The sequence below is a fragment of the Phocoena sinus genome, chromosome 9, assembly GCF_008692025.1.
Source record: "Phocoena sinus isolate mPhoSin1 chromosome 9, mPhoSin1.pri, whole genome shotgun sequence".
Classification (NCBI taxonomy): domain Eukaryota; kingdom Metazoa; phylum Chordata; class Mammalia; order Artiodactyla; family Phocoenidae; genus Phocoena; species Phocoena sinus.
In genome coordinates this window covers 235,916-260,108 of record NC_045771.1, presented here as the reverse complement: position 1 = coordinate 260,108, position 24,193 = coordinate 235,916, and the positions used below count along the sequence as shown (strand labels likewise).

The window sequence follows — 24,193 nt, the reverse complement described above, 5'->3', positions numbered from 1 at the left end:
TTAATTCGGTGTGACACAAGACACCAGACACCACTTGAAAGTCCTTCTGCATTTCCAAAGTGCACCTCTGCTCTTGGCTTTTCGCACCTCTGTTACTGAGTTCCCGTTTTCTACACCACCCTCCTCTTTCCTGCTTCTGGCAAAAAGCTACACCACGCTGGTTACTGTGATTGCTCCAAGTAGCCCTGTGCCACACGTCCACCACGTATTGACGGAATTTTAAATTTCCCAAGTCCCTGACTGTGAGGTTCTTACTGCAATTGCAACTTGTCACCACAAGGCAGAAGCCATTGAGTTCCTCCTGGCCGTGGGCACTCCTGCTTTGCAACCTGTTTGCCTTGTGTCATGCACTCCATGCCTTGCTTCACAAGCGTCTTCTGATTGGAAACAGGGATCGTACTGCAAGCCCTTTTCTCCTCTAAGAGAAAACGACGCTTTTGAAACTCACTGGCTGACCATCTTCCCGAGAAGTTTACATCAAGCCTAACAGCAGCATCATTTATCTTAAAACAAGCACTGTTTCCTACCGTCTGAAACTCTGGCACCTACTCACGGTTAAGAAAGAACGAGGGAACCAACTCCGTTAGTTTCCACGCTGCCTAAGTAAAATATGCAGAGAACCGCTTGGGGCACAAACGCTCAATACCACGCCTGCCCCACCCACCCCCAAATTCACCCGAGATTCGAGTTCACCCTACATAAAAGTTACTCAGCTTATAACGTTACTTCCAAAGAACCGGAACACACCTCCAATCATCGTACCAGCAAATCTTCTGGGGGACCCCCACTGCTCCTCAACTGTGCCAGAAACCACCAAGAACGGCTGAGACTTCGCACGCAAGGAGGAAACCGCCCTTCTCCCAACACCGCTGGCCGCCGTTTCCGCAGGGGGCAGGGAGTGGCGTCCAGGCCCGCGCAGGGCACCCGGCGGCCGCGAGCTCACATTCCGCAGGCGGGAGTCACGGCACCGCACAGCGAGGCGTGACGACGTGGCCAAGGCAAGACAGCGCAGACAGCGCCTCACCTGTGCGGCCCTGCTCGGGACCCGCGCGGCGGAGGGAAGGCGCCAACCCAAAGGGGTTCGCGGGCCGAGACCGGTCGGGAGGCTGGGCCCGGCGACAGCCCAGGCCCGACGCCGGCGCCCACCCAGGCGTACGTGCCGCCCTGGTCAGGACGCCCCAACGTGGGCGGGTGGGCTGGGGCGTGAGCAGACCCCAGACCCGGGAGGACTTGGGGCGGGCGGGGACGCCGGACCCTGCGGGGCCGTGGCGGACAGGAAGGTAAGGGCCGGGGGCGTGTCGCGGTCCGCTGCGCCCACTCACCCAGGCCGGCAGGTCGCAGGCGCGCACCCCCAGGCGCACGGCGCGCTCCTCGTCCTCCAGCAGCGCCAGCGCGCGGCACAGACGGGTGGCCTTGAGGCCGCGGCTCCTGCGGCACCACACGAGCAGCCCGAGCGCCAGCAGCACCCAGCTGAAGCTCAGGCCCAGGTAGCCCAGCGCGTACACCGGCAGCAGCAGCGCGAAGCTGCGCGCCAGCTGCACCAGCAGCCCCGCCACGTCCACGCTCAGCGCCGCGCCGGGGGGTTCGGCCCCGGCGGCGCCGGCCTCGGGGCCCGGGGCCCGGGCGCCGCTCATCGCCCCGCCGCGCAGCGGTCCGGTTGGCTCCGGGCCGACGCGCCTCAGCCCGCCCGCCAGCGGCCCTCTGAGTGGACAGCGCAGCCGCCCTGCCCGCCCGCCCGCGCTTCAGCCCGCGGCGCCGTGCGACGTCAGCACGCCGGGCGGTGCGGCGGCGGCGAGGGGTCGAGGGCTTCTACTGCGGCGGTCGGGCGTGGCCCCGGGCCTGGGCGCGGCCTAACGTTGGGTGGACGTGGCCAGCGTGGGACGTCATCCCACAGGACCCGGGAGGCCCGCGAAGGCTGGTGCGCGGGACTGGTGTGTGGCGTCATCGCGCGGGCGGGCGGGGCGCCACTGCCACAGGGTGGGCGAGGCCGGCGTGGGTGTCACCCCACAGGCCTGGCTGAGAGCCCCTGAGGCGGGTGGGGCGGGGCCTTGTGGCGTCATCGCGCGGGCGGGCGGAGCGCCGATGAGGCGAGGGGGGCGGGTCCTGCGTGGGCGTCCACACGCGGGGCGGGGCGCCCATAAGGCGAATGTGGGCGGGGCGTGCGTGGACGTCAAGGAGCGGAACTCACTGGCCGCAGGGTGTGAGTCTGGAAGGGGTGGGTTCTGTGGCTGGTGAGGGTCGGCTCCTGGGGCTGGACCCGCGGGCGGTGAGGGTTCAGCTCGCCCCGTCACCTGGGTCGCGGTTCGTGCAGGGCTGCTGTGGAAGGAGAAGTACACGCTCCTGAGTTTGCGCTACACTTGCCAAGTTTTAGGGTGTCACTGTTAAAGGCACTTCCAGGCTGTTAGAAAATCCGAGTGGTTCTGTGTGTCCCCGGCTGTGGTGAGAGCCCCCAGCGTGCAGACGTTTTACTGATGGAACTCTCTCAGCGGTCCCGGAGGCGTGAGGAGCGTGCGGGATAGGCCCCTGTGTGCGCGTGGGACAGGAACTGTCCTCGCCCGGCGGGACAGCGGGGACCCAGCGCCCGCTCACTAAGCAGGATGCTGTCCGTGCCCGAGAGCTTCTGCTGCGGGCGCTGACATCCTGCCCGCGAGTTCTGAATCGCTTCTAGAAGCACAGACAGCTCTTGATCGCTTTGCTTTCCACAAAACTCAATCAGGGTAATTATATTTATTTTGTAGTCTCCTTAAAGCCAAACAGTTGCAGAGGAAGTTTTTTAAGCATATTAAGTGAGTCCCAAGGATATTTTAATTCAGTTTGTAACAATAGGGCTAGTTTTTTCCCCTCTCTTGCTCTTCAAATCTTTATGTTACTGGGAGCCTTGCGTGATCATCTTTAGGAGGGGCGGGGACTACTGGAGAGAAATGTAGCAGCTTACATGTTTTTAAGTTCTTGGCGGATGTGTTCGTGTCACATGGGCCCTTCCCTGCCATATTGTAGGGATTCTGGAATAACGATAACTGTGCAGTAGTTGCAGGGGCAAAGACTGCCATTTTCAGGACAAAACAGTGATATCCCACAGACCATCTTGCCGTGCAGACAGGAGAGTGAAAGGCTGAAAGATGAAGAGGATCATCAGCTGAAGAGAACTGCAGTCACAGCCCTGTTAAACGCAGTGAGTGAAGACTTGCTGCTCCCATGAACTTTGGGGGCAGTGGGAAGGCTAGCATCTGCGTGCATTGGTAACTTTGCCAGAGTCTCATTCATCTTTCAACTAGGCTTGAAGTCTCTGAGGGCAAGAACTGTATTATGTGTATCATCATATCTTCACGCTAGCACAGTGCCTGGCACAGCAGGTACTGAATGAATAAAGGTCGCCTCCCCTCACCTCATCTGTGAGTCTGTATGTAATTATGTATGCATATATGTGTGTGTGGCTATGGAGATATATATATATATATATATAATCTCATAAACATTGCTCCAGGGGCTAGAACACTCAACTTTGGGCAAGGGCACTAAACCACAAGCAAGGAAAGGAATGGTTTTCCTTCCCAAATTACATTATGTGAGTTGCAAATATGTAAAATGGTGAGTCTTACCCCTTTTCCTACGCAACAGCTTAAAGCTCTAATGCCACCTTTCACTCAAGACCAAGTTACAACCTCAAAACAAGTAGCTGCCTTGTTAACACAGGAAGGAGCATGACCCTTTCTGTCTTGCAGTCTTTCCTCTAAAAAGCTGTAGAATCACATCCTATAGATAAAGAGTTGGGTGAACATGAGCCACACAAGAAATCCTGCATGTCTGTGATAAAGCGTTTGACCTGGGCGGTCTAGGGATGTAAAATACACTGAAGAGACAGGCCCATGCTGTGCACCAATCAGCCTCCAGCCTCTGCTGCCTTTGTGACCCCCCTGAACTTCTGGCCACTTCCCAGCAAGGCAGAACCCATCTCATTCTTTGCTGAGTCTAATGGCAGGCCCGGCCTAGTTCTTAGGTTTTTGCTAACATTTTACTCTCTACCTCAATCTCCTGTGACCTCTTCGTGTTACCTCTTTCCTTACCTTCTCTGCAGACAATTCTCCAGTGAAAGGCACTGCTTTCTCAGAGGAAAGAGGAGCATCACTGGGAGCGTTCCAGTGCAGAACTGTAAAGGTTCAGCCTCTGCGTTCCTCCTTTCTAGTTTCAGAGAAAAGTGCTGCCTTCAGTTTAAGTTCAATCCGTTCTGCTTTGTTTTAGATCCCCTCCTGCCTAGCACTGGGCCTTATCAACCCTTCGTCCACCTCTTCCCCTCTGCCTGTCCTAGCTCCTTCCCCAGCACCTCTACGTGGGCTTCAGTGCAGAGGGGAGGGGCACAGTCTGCCTCCCTCCCTTTCATGCTACTGTCAACTGAAAAAAATGCACAAAGTGGGAGTTGTGAGTTAAGTTTTATTGGGGGCAAATGAGGACCACAGCCCAGGAGACAGCCTCTCAGATGGTTCTGCGGAACTGCTCCAAACAGCGGGCCAGGGTGGGGACGGAGGGTTGTTCAGTATATGTGTGATTTTGGTGAAGGAGGTACACGCAATCGAGCACACATTTTGGCAGAAGGTGGCTGCTCGTCACGAGGAGCAGATGTCTCTGTAAATGATTTTAGTGCTTTTCTAGCTATGAGAATATGCAAGAAATTGGGCTCATAACATGGTCTCCCGAAAATATCTAACTATCCGAAGACCTGTTCTGCCAGTTTTTGCAGAGCACAAAGGGCCTCATTCCTGATCTCTGCCCTGAACTCCTTTCAGGGGGTGTGGAAGGCCAGCGACTGCAGTGGCTGGTGACCCCATCTTTGTAGAGGCAGATGGCGAGCGACAATTTTTAGTTGGCACTACCAACGAGTCTCATTTTTCCCAGACTCATCAAGACTCCTGTTCCTTTTTCTCAGATGATTCTTTGGTGACACAATCACACATTCTTTACCTGAGCCACCTGAGTGTGTCTCTTTGCTGTGCAACTAGAGGAATCAGGAAAAGCTTGGTCCTTGCTTGCTTGCCCAGATTACTACAACATTTTCTTAATTGATTGGTATCTCTTTAATCTTGCCCTCTTTAAAAGCTCCCTAGAGACCTTTGCTCCCCAGCACGGAGGAGACAGTGTTAGGCCTAGTACTGGTGACCAGTCAGCCTGGTTATACTGGCAAATAGACACATACACTGGATAGTGCAAGGATAATGCATTATCCAGGATAATGCAATTCAGGCTTCTTGCTGTTGGAGATCTCATAAGCATGCAAAGGGGGAGGTGGAAAGAGCCCTGAGGTGTTGGATTAGAGTTGGAGGGAGTATGAACTCGTGTGTTTTGATGTAAGTGTACAGGTAGACGTACGTGTAGCTTCCAGATCTCACTTCTAAATACCATTCTGCAGCAAAAGGAGCCAGGGATCTTCTGAGAAACAGTTGACTTCAGGGCTGGAGCAGTGTAAGTACAAGATAAGCCTGAAATATTTTGTTGTGCCAGAAAGTAAGAAAAATTTCAAAGAATCACATGATGCCAAAGGGCATAGGAGACGACGGGAGGGGTGCCCACTGATTAAATCTGGGGTAATTTGAGCAGCAAAATCAAGGATGATGTTGGCAGATTACAACCCAGTGAGTAAAACAGGAACCCACGAGTCCATACCGATGTAGGTGAAGGAGCAAGTGAGGAATGCATGCGAAATAAATCATTGGAGTGACGGAAGCAGGAAATCGCCATTTAGCCGTCATCGTAGGGCTGGAGTGAGTTATCAGTGGAGGCTAAGGATGGTAGGTGGAGGTTTTAATACCTGCTACTAGGTACTCGTCAATCCCAAAGGGAAAAGCCGGCAGGTGTGACCCAGCTACATATTGCCAGCGAGCTAGGGACACGTTGGGATTTTGCATCCTGACTTCACGAGCTGAGAGGAGTAGAGCAGCATGTCTGGGCGTCTCTGCCAGAAAGCTTGATCCAGGTGTGGCCTGGGGGGGGCTCACTGGACAGGTGAAGTGTTAGAGGCCCCTGTTTTCTTTTTTTTTTAATTTTTTATTTTTTGGGGGGCCCCCTGTTTTCTTACTGAGGAACTGTAATTATCCCAGATCGCAGGAAACTGAAGAGGCACAACTACATGCAATGTATGTTCCCGAGTGGGATCTGGGCCACAAAGGAAAAGAAATACTTGGGGGACAGCCTGTGCATTAGACAGCAGAGTTGAATCAATCTTTACTTCTGGACCGGGAGGGTTGTGGAGCAGGGGCTGTCCTTGCTTTGGGGAAACAGGCACTGGAGTATTTCAGGGAGATGAGTAATCATATCTGAAGCTTTTTGTCAGATGACTCAGAGAAAGACCAGTGATGATGGCCAAGTGTGTGTGTAGATAGATGATAAGTGTGAGACAGGGACAGGCAAGTGGAAGCACATGCTGTATGATCTGGGTGATGGAGACTTTTGTACTCAAATTTTTTCTCTAAATTTGAAATTATTTGGAAAATTATTTTTTAAAGTCCCTATTTCTATCAAACGGCCAATATAAAATGCAGATTTGATTGAATCTCTTCCCTGCTTATGAACTGTTTGTTTTGCTTCTGCTGTGAAATTAAAGATCCTCTGCAGGGACTTCCCTGGTGGTCCAGTGGCTAAGACTCCACGCTCCCAAAAGAAGAGAGCCCAGGTTCGATCCCTGGTTAGGGAACTTGAACCCACATGCCGCAACTAAAGGGTTTGCATGCTGCGACTAAAGATCCTGCACGCTGCAACGAAGATCCCACGTGCCACAACTAAGACCGAACTCAGCCAACTAAATTAAATATAATAACAATTAAAGAAAAGATCCGTTGCAGAACAAGCAGAGCTCTGACCCTGCGTCTCACCTCACACGCCCGCCCCCCTACCAGGGTCTGTGCCCTGCACGGTCTCACTGCTTCTCACTCTCCCCAAACCACTCTGTCTACTCTCTCTGTGCCTTTGCACCTGCACTGCTGCTCTCTGTGTCTGAACTGTACTTCTCCTCTGTCCTTATGCAAAACTCCTATGCATCTTTCAAAACCTTGTTTGTATGTCTCCACCTGTGGGAAGCCTTCTGTGGCAGTGAGTTAATCCTGTCTAGGCTTGTCTCCATGATGAAACTTATCTACTGAGTACAGCTCAGGCCTCAGGAGCCCCGAAGCAGCTCTGTGCCTGTGAGGGGAGCCCTGATGTTCGTGGAGGAGTCTGAATTAGGCGGTACCTATTAGAGTCCCCAACTGGAGCCAAGTACTGAGTCACAAGCCCTATTTCAGTGTTTACCGATAATGAAGATGATACTTGCGCGGCCTGGCTGGGCCCTTCTGCTCAGGCCTAGAAAGGCAAGTCAAGCGTTGGCTGAGCTGTGGTCTTCTTGGAGACTCTCACCTGAGATCCTCTCCCAAGTTCATTGCAGCTGTAGGACTCAGGTCCTGATTTCTGGGGGTTGACAGTCAGGGCTCCCCCTCGGCTCCCTCCACATGACCCCTCCTGATGTGGCCGTTTGCTTCTTCTCCCAGGACAGCAGGAGTGTCTCTCTGAAGCATCACCTCTTTTGGTGTTAGGCCCACTAAGGACAATCTCCTTTCTGACTTAGCTGATTAGTAAGCTAGTCTCAGGCGTGAAATCATCACAGTCTCAAGGAGAGTGGGCCACGGACTCGAGGGGCATTTAGGGTTCTGCCACTACAGTCTCTGTGGGTTAAGAGAAGAAAGGGGTGTTGATGGGCCCTCTGAAATTCCAAAATGTGCTCCAATTATGGTTTCATATGGTAGTGGATAATTTGTGAATTTACAAAGGAAGCCTATAATTTTGGTATCCCACCCATTTTCATCTCTAAATGCTTGTAGGTTAGGTGATAACCTATAAGAACAACAATAATAAAAGTGTTAATAACAACTTTTACTGACGGTTCAGTTTGCGCCAGACACAAAATGCTCACTATTCTACAGAATTACTCCTTCAATCCTCACAATCCCTACAGAGTAGGTACCCTGTAATTCCCACTTTTACTGCAGGCTGTAAAACACGCTGCTAGTGACTTCTCACCAGCCCTTAGTTAACATGGCAGGTAGGTTTCATATCCACACACTACAGTGACACTATCGTGATGCGACTTTTGTAATAAAGTTACTTAATACTGTGAAAAAAAAGCTCTTTTGTGTTTCTATCACAACCTGCAACTGTACTGGTTTATAGTCTAGTGAAGGAGTTGGACATACATTTTTTTTTTTTCCGGTACGCGGGCCTCTCACTGTTGTGGCCTCTCCCGTTGTGGAGCACAGGCTCCGGACGCGCAGGCTCAGTGGCCATGGCTCACGGGCCCAGCCCCTCTGTGGCATGTGGGATCTTCCCGGACCGGGGCACGAACCCGTGTCCCCTGCACCGGCAGGCAGAGTCTCAACCACTGCGCCACCAGGGAAGCCCAGACATACATTTTTAAATTACACGGAAGAGGATATGGGAGACTGTGACAAGCGAATCAGACACAGGTGAAGCAGAGGAGGCCTTGGCGTGAGCAGGGGTCAAAGCTGCAGGGATCCGGGCAGAGAAGCAGCCTGCACAAAGGCCACGAGGCTGAACAGAGCCCAAAGGCCACCAAGCCGCCACCTAGTCTCTGGGCTCCAGGAGTTCTCCACCCACCCACCCACCCTTCAGCCACAGCCTTCTCTTCCCACGTTAATGACTTATCACTGCCCAGCCTAACACTTTCAGTCTTTATGTCGAGCCTTCCAGGGCCCTTGACAAACTGGCCCAGTCCCTCTTTCCAGCCTTGTCTCCTGCCATCCCGCTCCACTCACACACCCTGTGCTCTGACCTGCACTGCCCAGTGTGGAAGCCACTGGCCACGAGGGGCTGTGAGCCCAGGAAACGGGGCCAGCCTGAACTGAGGTGTGCTGTCAGTACAAAATACACAACGGATTTCGAAGCCAGTATTAAAAAAGTATAAAACAACTCAATATTGTAAATATATTTTATATGACAAAATGATAATATTTTGTATATATTTGATTAAATATTTTATTAAATTTGATTTCATCTGAGTTTTTCACTTTTTTAATTATTATTTTAAATTAATTTTTATTTTTGGCTGCGTTAGGTCTTCGTTGCTGCGTGCAGGCTTTCTCTAGTGTCGAGCGGGGGGGCTCCTCTTCGTTGTGGCGCGTGGGCTTCTCATTGCGGTGGCTTTTGTTGTGGAGCATGGGCTCTAGGCACGCGGGTTCAGTAGTTGTGGCTCACGGGCTCTAGAGCGCAGGCTCAGTAGTTGTGGTGCACGGGCTTAGTTGCTCCGCGGCACGTGGGATCTTCCCAGACCAGGGCTCGAACCCGTGTCACCTGCATTGGCAGGCGGACTCTTAACCACTGTGCCCCCAGGGAAGCCCCTTTCACTTCTTAAGATGTGGCTACTAGATAATTTATGATAACCCCTGTGGCCCGTATTATATTTCTACTGGACAGCACTGTTACAGATACAATTATTACATTTCCTAAACTCTCCAAACCTCTCCCTCCCTCTGCACTTGCACCTATATTTCTTTTCCCCTAAGATGTTCTCTGCAGGTCTCTGCCTGGGTTTTTTGTGCTTCAAGTTCCACCTGAAATGAGGCCCTTCCCATCCTCATTCCTTTCCTCCAGGCACATTTTGCCACTTCCTCATGCACTGCATTTTATGAGTAGCTCTTACACTTTCACATTATTTAATAATTGTTTGCATATTTCTCGCTCCTGGCGATTATGAGCGACTAGAGGTCCAGGCAGTGTTTTATTTATGTCTCCAGCACTCTAACAGTCCCCATGTCATCAAATGAACTTGTGAGTCATCTATTGAAGAAAGATGATAGAAAAAACACCACAAGATAAAATGTGATTGGCAAATAAGTTACTTAGAAAATAATTGTTTTAAGAAGTCCAAGGAGAGAAAGATTGTTTTAACTTCCTCTACTGACATTTTTTCGGCAAATATTGTGGGGATGGTGAGAGAGAGGAGATAGCCCTGTGAATATGGTGCATTTGGGGAACCCTAAATCATTCTGTTTGGTGACAAAAGAGTGCAACCGAGTGAGAGCCAGGTGGAGACAGAAGCAGGGGGTGAGGTGAGTCACCTGTTGGATTGCTGCCTGCAACGGAGGATGGATTGGTGGGGCTGGAGTGGAAAAAAATGAGGAAGAGACTCAAGACACATCTTGACAGGAGTTTTGACTGCACTCGGGAGGGGAAGAAGGGTTCTGAGGGTTCCAGGGCCAAGCCCAGCTCATTCATGCAATGTGCGTGTCCGTGACTTAATCTAATACTGTGGCTGATGACTTTGTCATTACAGTCAACAGTCTGAAGCTTTCCCAATATGAGCTGTTTTCTCAGCTGACAGAGAGTGACGCAGTGGTTAAGAGAATGGACTTTGGCGTCAGACCATCCACCACCCTAGCTTTCTGAGTTTAGGCAACTGAATTAATCTTTCTGGCCCTCAGTCTCCTCATCTGAAAAACAGTAACATGCCTATCTCACAGGGACGCTATGAGAATTAAATGAATTACCAAGGGGAAGGTTTCAGTTTGGTGCCTCCTTTGGAGCAGTTCCTAAATAAATCATAGCTATCACTGAAATTACCTTTCCTACCGTCCTTTCCTGTTTGGTTCTTCCTAAGCCCTGCTGAGTGAAAATGAAAAAGGTAGTAGTGGAAACTCCAAAACCGGAGCACAATTAAATATAAAAGGACGATTAGATCTGTTATTAACTTCTCTAAGGCAAGGAGCTGAGTAAATGGCTTTTATGTAGATTGATCCATAAACCGTAATAGTATGTGACTCAAAAACACAACGTCTGAAATATAGTATGTCTACAGAAAAACCATGACATCAAAAGCACAGACCCCTAATAACACACTCACCGATGTGCTCCTTAGCACACGATTTGAGAGCCTTCTCTCTCTCTCTCTCTCGTGTGAAAACGGTAAGTGGAATCTTTTCTAAGTAACATTTGCAGGCTAAACAGACGCGAAACAGTTTGCAGAATCAGGGCTAAATGTCATTTATAACGTGCAACACGGGCGTGGGACCCACACCTCTCCAGCCTTGCAGGTTTAAGGCTGGCTTTTATTTTAAGCTTTAAAGAAAATAGTTGTGGTAAAATAAATGTGAGATGCAGACCATGTGTCTTAGTATTTCAGTCCTCTCGTCTCTTGATTTGTATAAAAACTGCGTCTTTCAACACTTTTTCAGATACTTTGTGATTCCTACCAATCCTGCAGAGTGTGTCCTACGAAACGACAACCACAGGCAAAGTAACTCGAGGATCGAGAGCCTCCGCGGAAGGAAAGCTCCCTCCGCTCCCGCTTCGAAAGGCGGGTTTGCCTGTTTCCCTGCTGCAGCTCCGGTCCTGCCGGCAGCCCGCGGGCTCAGCCCGGCTTCTTCCCCGCCCCGGAAACACACATCCTACCCGAGGAGAGTCCCCGCAGCGCTCAGCCTCCTTCTGCACCTTCCCCCGCTTCCTTTGGGCCTCCCGGGAGTCACAGGATGGCAGTCGCTCAGCGCTCTGCGGCCCCGCCTGTCGGTTGCTAGGAGGCGGGGAAGCGCAGGCGAGCTGGGGGCAGCCGCGTGGCATGCCGGGCCGGCGGTCGCTCGGCGCTCTGCTGCCCCGCCTGTCTGTTGCTAGACGGCGGGGAGGCGCAGGCGCGCCGCGGGGCATGCCGGTCCGGCGGTTGCTCGGCGCTCTGCTGCACCTCCTACCAGTTGCCAGGAGGCGGGGAGGCGCAGGCGAGCTGGAGGCGGCCGCGGGGCACGCTGGGCCGACGGTCGCTTGGCGCTCGGCTGTCCAGCCTGCCGGTTGCTAGGAGGCCGGACGCCGGCCCGGCCAAGGGTGCGGGTGCCGGGGCGTCTCCTCCCGGGGCCTGGCCCTGCTGAGGGCAGCGTGGCCGCCCGGTCCTGCGCGCGGCGATGGAGCCCGGGAAGGTGAGTGTGAACGCCGCGCGGGGAGACCCGTCCCCGCCGGGACCGTCCACCTGCTCGCGGGCGGAGGTCGCACCAGGGCCGGGACTGGAATTCTGGCTGCGCGTGCGACCGTGGGAAAGTTACCGACGTGTCTATTTCCCAGCGAATAAATAGGGACAGTACTAGTAGGATTGGATGAGGTTCTACAAATAAAAGTGCTTAGAATGGTGTTATTAACTCACTAACTGTGAACTGTAGTCGTTCCGCTTGTCTGTGGATTCCCGCTAAAAGACGAGGAATTTAGTTTGCACGCATTTCTTCGTACCTTCCCTCCTATTCATTTTTTTTTCTAACCTCCGCCTTTTTTTTTTTTTGCGGTATATGGGCCTCTCACTGTTGCGGCCTCTCCCGCTGCGGAGCACAGGCTCCGGACGCGCAGGACCAGCGGCCATGGCCCACGGGCCCAGCCGCCCCGCGGCACGTGGGGTCTTCCCGGATCGGGACACGAACCCGCGTCCCCCGCATCGGCAGGCGGACTCCCAACCACTGCGCCACCAGGGAAGCCCTATCATCCGCTTTTATAATGTTAATAATATGGATTAGGAAGTTAGTGCCCTGGCTGCCCTCCACTTATTTTTAAGCTCACAAACTTCCTGACCGCTGTCATCTTCTACACCGGTCCCTTACATTTTCTTTCCTTTTTTACTTTTTTTGGATTTTTGAATTTTATTTTATTTATTTTTTTATACAGCAGGTTCTTAGTAGTCATTCATTTTATTGTTTTTCACACACACACACACACACACACACTGTATTTTATTTTTACAAGAGACAAATAAACTGACACCAAGCATTGTAACTGGATGACCACAACAAAAGCAACAATGATTGCAATTACCAAGCACGAAACACACTCACACTGTGTCCTAATATTGATATTCAGTCCAGGAATCCTCCACTGTAACAGCTCCTTTACTTCTTTTTTTTTTTTTTTTTGTGGTACGCGGGCCTCTCACCGCTGTGGCCCCTCCCGTTGCGGAGCACAGGCTCCGGACGCACAGGCTCAGCGGCCATGGCTCACGGGCCCAGCCGCTCCGCGGCCTGTGGGATCTTCCCAGACCGGGGCACGAACCTGCGTCCCCTGCATCGGCAGGCGGACTCGCAACCACTGCGCCACCAGGGAAGCCCGCAGCTCCTTTACTTTGCAGTGAAAATTGATTTGTATATTTTTTGTCTCTGAGTCCTTGTGGGATTTTTTTTTTATTCAAACAGAAAGTCACAAAAATTATAATCATCCTCATCAGTTCACTCAGTCCCGTGTAATTAATTTTTTTTATCTTGATCTTTTGTTAGGACTTTTATGAATTCATCAGTTTTCCATTAGAGTTCTGAAAATGCTTATTCATTCAGTTCAGCAGTGTAGTCAGTTACCAGTAGTCATCCATCTTATACACATCAGTGTATACATGTCAATACCAATCTCCCATTCATCCCACCACCACCCCCCCGCCGCACTCCCTGCTGGTGTCTGTATGTTTGTTCTCTACTTCTGTGTCTCAGTTTCTGCCCTGTAAACCAGTTCATTTGTACCATTTTTCTAGGTTACACATATATGCATTAATATACGATATTTATTTTTCTCTTTCTGGCTTACTTCACTCTGTATGGCAGTCTCTAGATCCATCCATGTCTCTACACCTGACTCAATTTCGTTCCTTTTTATGGCTGAGTAATATTCCATTGTATATATATACCACATCTTCTTTATCCATTTATCTGTTGATGGACACTTAGGTTGCTTCCATGTACTGGCTATCGTAAACAGTGCTGCAGTGAACACTAGGGGGCATGTGTCTTTTTGAATTATGGTTTTCTCAGTGTATATGCCCAGTAGTGGGATTGCAGGGTCATATGGTAATACTGGTTTTAGTTTTTTAAGGAACCTCCACACTGTTCTCCATAGTGGCTGTATCAGTTTACATTCCCACCAACAGTACAAGAGGGTTCCCTTTTCTCCACACTCTCTGCAGCATTTGCTGTTTGTAGATTTTCTGATGATGCCCATTCTAACTGGTGTGAGGTGATACCTCACTGTGGTTTTGATTTGCATTTCTCTAATAATTAGTGATGTTGAGCAGCTTTTCATGTGCTTCTTGGCCATCTTTATGTCTTCTTTGGAGAAATGTCTGTTTAGGTCTTCTGCCCATTTTTTGGATTGGGTTGTTTGCTTCTTTAATGTTGAGCTGCATGAGCTATTTATATATTTTGGAGATTAATCCTTTGTCCCTTGATTCATTTGCAAATACTTTCTCCCACTCTGAGGGCTGTCTTATCGTCTTGTTTATGGTTTCCTTTGCTGTGCAAAAGCTTTTAAGTTTCATTAGGTCCCATTTGTTTAGTTTTGTTTTTATTTCCATTACTGTAGGAGGTGGATCAAAAAAGATCTTGCTCTAGTTTATGTCAAAGAGTGTTCTTCCTGTGTTTTCCTCTAAGAGTTTTATAGTGCCCCGTCTTACATTTAGCTATCTAATCCACTTTGAGTTTATTTTTATGTATGGTGTTAGGGAGTGTTCTAATTTCATTCTTTTACATGTAGCTGTCCAGTTTTCCCAGCACCACTTATTGAAGAGACTGCCTTTTCTCCATTGTATATCCTTGCCTCCTTTGTCATAGATTAGTTGACCATAGGTGCGTGGGTTTATCTCTGGGCTTTGTATCTTGTTCCATTGATCTATATTTCTGTTTTTGTGCCAGTACCATATTGACTTGATTACTGTAGCTTCGTAGTATAGTCTGAAGTCAGGGAGTCTGATTCCTTCAGCTCCTTTTTTTTCCCTCAAGATTGCTTTGGCTATTCAGGGTCTTTTGTGTCTCCATACAAATTTTAAGATTTTTTGTTCTAGTTCTAGTTCTGTTCTGTAAAAAATGCTGTTGGTAATTTGATAGGGATTGCTTTGGGTAGTATAGTCATTTTCACAATATTGATTCTTCCAATCCAAGAACATGGTGTATCTCTCCATCTGTTTGTATCATCTTTAATTTCTTTCCTCAGTGTCTTATAGTTTTCTGCATACAGGTCTTTTGTCTTAGGTAGGTTTATTCCTAGGTATTTTATTCTTTTTGTTGCAGTGGTAAATGGGGGTGTTTCCTTAATTTCTCTTTCAAATTTTTCATCATTAGTGTATAGGAATGCAAGAGATTTCTGTGCATTAATTTTGTCTCCTGCAAATTTACCAAATTCATTGATTAGTTCTAGTAGTTTTCTGGTGTCATCTTTAGGATTCTCTGTGTATGGTATCATGTCATCTGCAAACAGTGACAGTTTTACTTCTTCTTTTCCAATTTGTATTCCTTTTATTTCTTTTTCTTCTCTGATTGCCATGGCTAGGACTTCCAAAGCTATGTTGAATAATAGTGGTGAGAGTTGACATCCTTGTCTTGTTCCTGATCTTAGAGGAAATGCTTTCAGTTTTTCACCATTGAGAATATTTGCTGTGGGTTTGTCATATATGGCCTTTATTATGTTGAGGTAGGTTCCCTCTATGCCCACTTTTTGGAGAGTTTTTATCATAAATGGGTGTTGAGTTTTGTCAAAAGCTTTTTCTGCATCTATTGAGATGATCATATGGTTTTTATTCTTCAACTTGTTAATATGGTGTATCACATTGATTGATTTGCGTATATTGTAGAATCCTTGCATCCCTGGTATGAATCCCACTTGATCATGGTGTATGATCCTTTTAACGTGCTGTTGGATTCTGTTTGCTAGTATTTTGTTGAGGATTTTTGCATCTATATTCATCAGTGATATTGGTCTATAATTTTCTTTTTTTGTAGTATCTTTGTCTGGTTTTGGTATCAGGGTGATGGTGGCCTCATAGAATGAGTTTGGGAGTGTTCCTTCCTCTACAATTTTTTGGAAGAGTTTGAGAAGGATGGGTGTTAGCTCTTCTCTAAATGTTTGATAGAATTCACCTGTGAAGCCATCTGGTCCTGGACTTTTGTTTGTTGGAAGATTTTTAATCACAGTTTCAATTTCATTACTTGTGATTGGTCTGTTCATATTTTCTGTTTCTTTTTGGTTCAGTCTTGGAAGGTTATACCTTTCTAAGAATTTGTCCATTTCTTCCAGTTTGTCCATTTTATTTGCATAGAGTTGCTTGTAGCAATCTCTTAGAATGCTTTGTATTTCTGAGGTGTCTATTGTAACTTCTTTTTCATTTCTAATTTTATTGATTTGAGTCCTCTCCCTCTTTTTCTTGATGAGTTGGCCTAATGGTTTATCAATTTTCCTTATCTTCTCAAGGAACCAGCTTTTAGTTTTATTGATTCTTGCTATTGCTTTCTTTGTTTCTATTTCATTTATTTCTGCTCTGATCTTTATGATTTCTTTCCTTCTGCTAATTTTGGGTTTTGTTTGTTCTTCTTTCTCTAGTTCCTTTAGGTGTAAGGTTAGGTTGTTTATTTGAGATTTTTCTTGTTTCTTGAGGTAGGCTTGTATAGCTATAAACTTCCCGCTTAGAACTGCTTTTGCCACATCCCATAGGTTTTGGATCACCGTGTTTTCATTGTCATTTGTCCTTAGGTATTTTTTGATTTCCTCTTTGATTTCTTCAGTGATCTCTTGGTTATTTAGTAACGTATTGTTTAGCCTCCATGTGTCTGTGTCTTTTACGTTTTTTTCCCTGTAATTCATTTCTAATCTCATAGCGTTGTGGTCAGAAAAGATGCTTGATATGATTTCAATTTTATTAAATTTACTGAGGCTTGATTTATGACCCAAGATGTGATCTATCCTGGAGAATGTTCTGTGTGCACTTGAGAAGAAAGTGTAATCTGCTGTTTTTGGATGGAATGTCTTATAAATATCAATCAAATCTATCTGGTCTATCGTGTCATTTAAAGCTTGTGTTTCCTTATTAATTTTCTATTTGGATGATCTGTCCATTGGTGTAAGTGAGGTGTTAAAGTCCCCCACTATTATTGTGTTACTGTCGATTTCCTCTTTTATAGCTGTTAGCAGTTGCCTTATGTATTGAGGTGCTCTTATGTTGGGTGCATATATATTTACAATTGTTATATCTTCTTCTTGGATTGTTCCCTTGATCATTATGTAGTGTCCTTCCTTGTCTCTTGTAACATTCTTTATTTTAAAGTCTATTTTTTCTGATATGAGTATAGCTACTCCAGCTTTCTTTTGATTTCCATTTGCATGGAATATCTTTTTCCATACCCTCACTTTCAGTCTGTATGTGTCCCTAGGTCTGAAGTGGGTCTCTTGTAGACAGCATATATATGAGTCTTGTTTTTGTATCCATTCAGCAAGCCTGTGTCTTTTGGTTGGAGCATTTAATCCATTCATGTTTAAGGTAATTATCGATATGTATGTTCCTGTGACTATTTTCTTAATTGTTTTGGGTTTGTTTTCGTAGGTCCTTTTCTTCTCATGTCTTTCCCACTTAGAGACGTTCCTTTAGCATTTGTTGTAGAGCTGGTTTGGTGGTGGTGAATTCTCTTAGCTTTTGCTTGTCTGTAAAGCTTTTGATTTCTCCATCGAATCTGAATGAAGTCCTAGCTGGGTAGAGTAATCTTGGTTGTATGTTCTTCCCTTTCATCACTTTAAGTATATCATGCCACTCCCTTCTGGCTTGTAGAGTTTCTGCGGAGAAATCAGCTGTTAACCCTATGGGAGTTCCCTTGTATGTTATTTGTCATTTTACCCTTGCTGCTTTCAATTAGTTTTCTTTGTCTTTAATTTTTGCCAATTTGATTATTATGTGTCTCAGCGTGTTTCTCCTTTGGTTTATCCTGCCTGGGTCTCTCTGTGCTTCCTGGACTTGGGTGGCTATTTCCTTTCCCATGTTAGGGAAGTTTTCAACTATAATCTCTTCAAATATTTTCTCGGGTCCTTTCTCTCTCTCTTCTCCTTCTGGGACCCCTATAATGCGAATGTTGTTGCATTTAATGTTGTCCCAGAGGTCCCTTAGGCTGTCTTCACTTCTTTTCACTCTTTTTTCTTTATTCTGTTCCACAGCAGTGAATTCCACCATTCTGTCTTCCAGGTCACTTATCCGTTCTTCTGCCTCAGTTATTCTGCTATTGATTCCTTCTAGTGTATTTTCTTTTTCAGTTACTGTATTGTTCATCTCTGTTTGTTTGTTCTTTAATTCTTCTAGATCTTTGTTAAACATTTCTTGCATCTTCTCTAACTTTGCCTCCATTCTTTTTCGGTCCTGGACCATCTTCACTATCATTATTCTGAATTCTTTTTCTGGAAGGTTGCCTATCTCCACTTCATTTAGTTGTTTTTCTGGGTTTTTATCTTGTTCCTTCATCTGGTACATAGTCCTGTGCCTTTTCATCTTTTGTATCTTTCTGTGAATGGGGTTTTTGTTCCACAGGCTGCAGGATTGTAGTTCTTGCTTCTGCTGCCTGCTCTCTGGTAGATGAGGCTATCTAAGAGGCTTGTGCAAGTTTCCTGATGGGAGGGACTGGTGGTGGTAGAGCTGGCTGTTACTCTGGTGGGCAGAGCTCAGTAAAAGTTTAATCAGCTTGTCCCCTCCCTGTTGGTGTTTGGCCTAAGGCGACCCAACACTGGAGCCTACCCGGGCTCTTTGGTGGGGCTAATGGCAGACTCTGGGAGGGCTCACGCCAGGGAGTACTTCCCAGAACTTCTGCTGCCAGCGTCCCACGGTGAGCCACAGCCACCCCCTGCCTGTGCAGGAGACCCTCCAACACTAGCAGGTAGGTCTGGTTCAGTCTCCTATGGGGTCACTGCTCCTTCCCCTGGGTCCCGATATGCGCACTGCTTTGTGTGTGCCCTCCAAGAGTGGAGTCTCTGTTTCCCCCAGTCCTGTCGAAGTCCTGCAGTCAAATCCCGCTAGCCTTCAAAGTCTGATTCTCTAGGAATTCCTCCTCCCATTGCCGGACCCCCAGGTTGGGAAGCCTGACGTGTGGTTCAGAACCTTCAATCCAGTGGGTGGACTTCTGTGGTATAAGTGTTCTCCAGTTTGTGAGTCACCCACCCAGCCCTTATGGGATTTGATTTTACTGTGATTGCGCCCCTCCTGCTGTCTCTTTGTGGCCTCTCCTTTGTCTTTGGATGTGGGTATCTTTTCTGGTGAGTTCCAGTGTCTTCCTGTCGACGGTTGTTCAGCAGTTAGTTGTGATTCCGGTGTTCTCGCAAGCGGGAGTGAGAGCACGTCCTTCTACTCCGCCATCTTGAACCAATCTCTCTACATTTTCATAAGTTATTCCATAACTTAAGTTTTCTGTGATTTGTTTATAGGATGTTTTAAAAGTTGTGTTAACCAAAATTTTAGAAATGGAGACTTGATGGAGATAAAAACGTGTTTATTTGGCGTTTGTTATGACTGCAGCCTGGGAGACACAGATTCAAGCTCTTGAACTGTGTTCTCTCAGCTGCAAAGTGAGGGCGGCTTATAAAGGCAAAACGGTTAGCTCCATGAGCTGTTTGTCAAGAATTATCATTGGCGCTTGGAAGAAGTGAGGGCTTGGCTGGGGTCCTCGCAGCTGGCAGGTGCTGTTCTGATGACTGGTAGTGTTCTTGGATCTGGTGCAGTTCAGGAAAAGTTCAGGTTCTCAGTGGTGCAGGTACGTGTCTGAGACCAGATCCTCAATGGCCACCGCTTTTGTTTGCCTGAACTGGGATCACTGCGTTGTAATGTCGGTCTGTCATCAGTTATCATTCAGTGGTTATATAGGCAGTGTCCACTGCAGAGCTGTGTGGCGTGATTGGATCAGGAAGGACATGGAGCAGTGTGAGCACGTACATACCTGTATGTACAGGTAAGTAGGAGGGGTATGTCTGTATTTACGTTATCCTTAGATAAGGAGGTTGGAGGTTCTGCTGTTCAGGCAGCTCTCCTGGGGTTTTCTTTTGTTCTCAGGGTGGGGTTTCTTCCTCTCGCAGGAGGAAATGCTGCCTGCCTACTTGGAGCGTCAGTTTTAATTTACTTGCCTGCCTGCCTCACAGGGCAGAACCCTGGCTGAGTGGAGGGCACGGGGCAGGGGGGCTCCTGGTCTGAAGTGCTGTGGTCTCACGTACACGGGCTGTGCGTGGAGTTTCTGGGTATACATGTGACACATGGGGCTGTGTTGGGCACAAGGAGCTCTGTGTCATTTTACAGCTTTAAAAATTTACAAGAGAAAAAAGAAAGGAAAGAAAGAAAAGCTTCAGGATGAAGTAAAGCCCGAAGCTGGGTTTTGTTGGTGAAAACGGAAGAGGCGGCCGGGAAGCCCTGGGGTCTCTGGTGACCTGTTGCCTTCAGGTGTTTTTACTCTATTGGCCTCAGTAATACAATCACAGCCGTGAAGAGCCCGTTTCCCACACACTGGTCACAGAGGCTACCCGCTCCTCGAGCAGCGCGTATGCTCTCTGTCGGGTTTGGCCCATTTGTTTGGAAAGGGTCACGTGTTAACCTCTCTAAAGAGCAGTTAACTTGAGAGAGAACATTTTAAAGTTCAGCAGCTGCCGGTTATAGCTATGCTAACTGCCGCTGACCGTCTTCACCACGTCTTACCGTGGACCCCTTTTGCTAAATCGACCAATTTATCAGAAAAGAATATGTGTTCCAGTGACAGCAGAGCACGATGTACTTTCTGGTTGTACTTCAGTAGATTCTTGGCCTGGTTGCTTTTTATTTATTTCTCCTTAGAGTGTTTATGAGCTGTTGTGAATTTTTTTCTGCTTCCCTCATTTTCACATCAACAGGAGAATTTTTGGTGGCTGATCCGTGAATATGTTTTCATTTTCACTTGTACTCAATTTGCTTTAAATTTTAAACACACCAAATCGCCCTGTATAAGGCAGAGTGTCTCAAAGGGAAATGAGGTAGACAGGGTAGATTTATCTTGTTCTCTATGGGAAAACATCCTTGGTGGTTTTTGTTATTTATCACCCCGTGCACGTGGCCGGAGCCCCTTGTTGTGGGCTTGTGTGCTCTTAGCACCTGAAGAGGCACCTGCCCAGCACAGATCCCACCGAGGAGTCCGCCCTGAGTCCACCGAGGGGAGGTGGGGCTGGGTGCCTGTGGTGGGCCCGAGCCTCGGAGCAGCATGAATATGAAGTAGCCTGTGATCATTTGTGGGTAATTTTAAAAAATTGGTGTTCGTATTGCCTTTTATTCTTGTAGATAGACAGTAATTTCTGGCATACCGAGGATTGCCGTTGACTAAAATGGTCTGATGAAAAATCAGCTCACTGGAGCATAAAAAATTAGATACTTTAAACTTTAAAAATTCTAACTCTATACTTTTCTTTCTAGAGAAGAACCGAAGATGATACTTGGAAAGAAGATGAGCTCAGAAAACACCTTTGGGTAATATATTTTAAAGATCTGGGAGAAGGTGTGAGCTGGGTCTGTTTGGACCCTGGACGGTAATCTTGCCCGCTGTTACCGGGTTCTCAGCTCTGCACAACTTTGCTTCCGTGTGGCTCGTCTCGGGTGCTTTGACTCAGAGATAAAGCCATGTGGTTAACAGCTCTGGAACCCTCTTGGATCGGGTTTTCCGTCCCAGTTCGGCCCAGCATTCCACCAGTCGGGTTCCTGTCAGCGTTCAGAGCTCGGGCCTTGTGAGTGTGTGAGCGCGTGTGCGCGTGTGCGGTCTGTGTGCATGTGTGTGCGGGGCTGAGGGGTTGCAATCAAGAGCTCCTGAGAGGGGGCTTTCCCGGTGGTCCGGCAGTGTTTCAGACTCCGTGCTTCCAGTGCGGGGGTGGGGGGGGGCTCGGGTTCGATCCTGGTCATGGAACTAAGATCCCGCATGCTGCGCAGCATGGCCAAACAAACGACCTCCTGAGAGTTTCCGACCAGAGTCCTTGTTCCTTGAGGGGGGCCCCGGCGGATAGTGTCCTGGAGACTTTCCCGCACAGCCTCAGCGCCCCTTTCTTTTCTTTCTGACCCACGTAGCGCTTTAGGTTTGATCTGCCAGCACACGGGGACGTCCCTGTAAGTGAGCGCCTCGCCAAGCACGGGCTGCCAAGCTGAGCCCGCTTCTGCGGGTTCCAGAGTCTGCGTCCCGGCCCGTCGTGCCGGGACGGGGAGCAGTTGACCCCAGCGCTTCTTAGGGCCCTTCAGTGAGTGTGAGCCTGGGTTCAGAGCCCCATTGTCCCTCTCTCGCGCAGGCCGCTCGATCAGCCAGACCCACGGAAGAGACGAGGCCCAGAGCCAGGAAGCCGCGGAGGGAGTCAGAGGCGGACCGGGCGGACCGCAAAGAGCGCAGACCCAGCACCCCAGACCGTAACGCCGAGTACAGAGACAGCGCGGCCGAGAGGGACGGCCAGGCTGCCGGGGGGCGCCCCCGCGGGGACAGGGACAGGGACAAGCCGCGGGACAGCAGGAAGGACGGGGGCCGGCCACAGGAGAAGCACCGGGAGCGGGACGCGGAGAAGCCCCACGGCCGAGCGAAGGAGCACGAGAGGGGCCGGGCGCGGCCAGCGGAGCTGCGGCAGGTGGCCGCGCACCCCAGCCGGCTGGGCGGCGACCGCGACCGCGACAGGGACCGAGACAGGCCTGAGCGCAGGCGGGCAGGTCTGTGACTCGGGGGCACTTTCCTCCTTGGAGGTGGCCCCTCCCCGCTTGTTTTCTCTCCTGGTTTTTATGAAGGTCTCGGCTTTGGCTGTGAAGTGGGAGGCCCCGGTGGTGCACGCGTGTGCTCTTTGCACTCTTTTCTTTCGGGTTATTTTAAAACTCATTTCAGTGAACAAAAGGAGTAACAGTTTTCTCATGATTTGCTGGAGTTTTACCATTGAAGTATATTTTAGGTTTATTACCTCAATAGATCGCAATCCACGTTGTAAATAAACAAAAATAATGCTCTTTGATAAAAGAGAATTCCTCAAAAGTGTCAGATTTAAGCCGTATTTAAATATTATTTGTCCAAATTCCTGGGAATTCTAAGGTAGAGGTACATAACTTTTTCCTCCCCAAAATGGAAATAAGTATCTTCATTATTTTTTATTATGCAAATAGTGTCTGCTTCCTATAAAAAAATTCAAACTAGCCAACATAAACAAAAAAGGAACATATGAGAAGAGCATGTAGTGACTCTTAGAATCCTCAGGCTGTGAACACGATGGGACTAGGACCTCGGTTTGTGGTCCCTGTTGGAGTGTGTCCCTCCTGTGCAGGGGCTCAGGCCCCGAGGACCCGAGTGTGCATCTCTGCCAGGCCGAATGCTGGGGCAGAGCTGGGGTTAAGAGGGTTATCTCTAATTAAGTTTAACACTGACTACCTTACTATCCATTGCCTCTCTTTAGGATTATTATTTTGATGTTCTTGGTATTTTTAAATTTAATTAAATTTTTTATTTTTAAAATAAATTTATTTGTTTAGTTAGTTATGGCTGTGTTGGGTCTCCGTTGCTGTGCACAGGCTTTCTCTAGTTGCAGCGAGCGGTGGCTACTCTTCGTTCCTCTTCATGGGCTTCTCATTGTAGTGGCTTCTCTTGTTGTGGAGCACGGGCTCTAGGCACGTGGGCTTCAGTAGTTGTGGCACATGGGCTTCAGTAGTTGTGGCACACAGACTCAGTAGTTGTGGCACATGGGCTCAGTAGTTGTGGCTCGTGGGCTCTAGGCATGTGGGCTTCAGTAGCTGTGGCATGTGGGTTCAGTAGCTGTGGTGCGCAGGCTCAGTAGTTGTGGCACGCGGGCTCCAGAGCGCAGGCTCAGTAGCTGTGGCACACGGGCTCAGTAGTTGTGGCTCGTGGGCTCAGTAGTTGTGGCACGCAGGCTCTAGGTGTGCAGGCTTCAGTAGCTGTGGCACGCGGGCTCAGTAGCTGTGGCGCGTGGGCTCAGTTGTGGCACGTGGGCTTCAGTAGTTGTGGCACGCGGGCTCAGTAGTTGTGGCACGTGGGCTCAGTAGTTGTGGCTTGTGGGCTCTAGGCGTGCGGGCTTCAGTAGCTGTGGCACGTGGGCTCGGTAGTTGTGGTGCACGGGCTCAGTAGTTGTGGCTCGCGGGCTCTAGAGTATAGGCTCAGTAGTTGTGGCGCACAGGCTTAGTTGCTCCACGGCATGTGGGATCTTCCTGGACCAGGGCTGGAACCTGTGTCCCCTGCACTGGCAGGTGGACTCCTAACCATTGTGACCCCAGGGAAGCCCGGTACTTTTTAGTAATACAGTCTGTTTTGGTTTCAGATCAGTCCTTTGGTCTGCTACCTGATCTGGTTTTTCAGTGCAGTGTTGAGTGGGCTGCTCTGGAGAGACTCATTGCACAACTAGACTCTGACGGTCCTCCCTCCTCCCCTGGTTGTTTTCGTGC

The 24,193-nt window shown here is 48.7% G+C and overlaps 2 protein-coding genes across 11 annotated transcripts in view; one reads left to right on the top strand and one right to left on the bottom strand.

The window, feature by feature from the left end:
• Positions 1-1,819, bottom strand: part of ESYT2 (extended synaptotagmin 2) — a 76,872-nt gene extending 75,053 nt beyond the window's left edge. For 2 of the 8 annotated variants that reach the window (XM_032643680.1, XM_032643682.1), the window contains exon 1: positions 1,323-1,817. In XM_032643680.1, coding sequence (XP_032499571.1) covers positions 1,323-1,634 — 312 coding nt within the window. In that variant the 5' untranslated portion in view covers positions 1,635-1,817. Of the gene's footprint in view, positions 1-527; positions 597-747; positions 912-1,322 lie in introns of those variants that run through there. The other 6 variants (XM_032643679.1, XM_032643681.1, XM_032643683.1 and 3 more) reach the window with 6 other exon arrangements.
• Positions 1,820-11,760: 9,941 nt separating this feature from the next.
• WDR60 (WD repeat domain 60) overlaps positions 11,761-24,193 on the top strand; it is a 45,278-nt gene continuing 32,845 nt past the window's right edge. For all 3 annotated transcript variants that reach the window (XM_032643452.1, XM_032643454.1, XM_032643453.1), the window contains exons 1-3: positions 11,761-11,936; positions 21,203-21,256; positions 22,060-22,465. In XM_032643452.1, the coding sequence (XP_032499343.1) occupies positions 11,922-11,936; positions 21,203-21,256; positions 22,060-22,465 (475 nt within the window). In that variant the 5' untranslated portion in view covers positions 11,761-11,921. The remainder of the gene's footprint in view (positions 11,937-21,202; positions 21,257-22,059; positions 22,466-24,193) is intronic.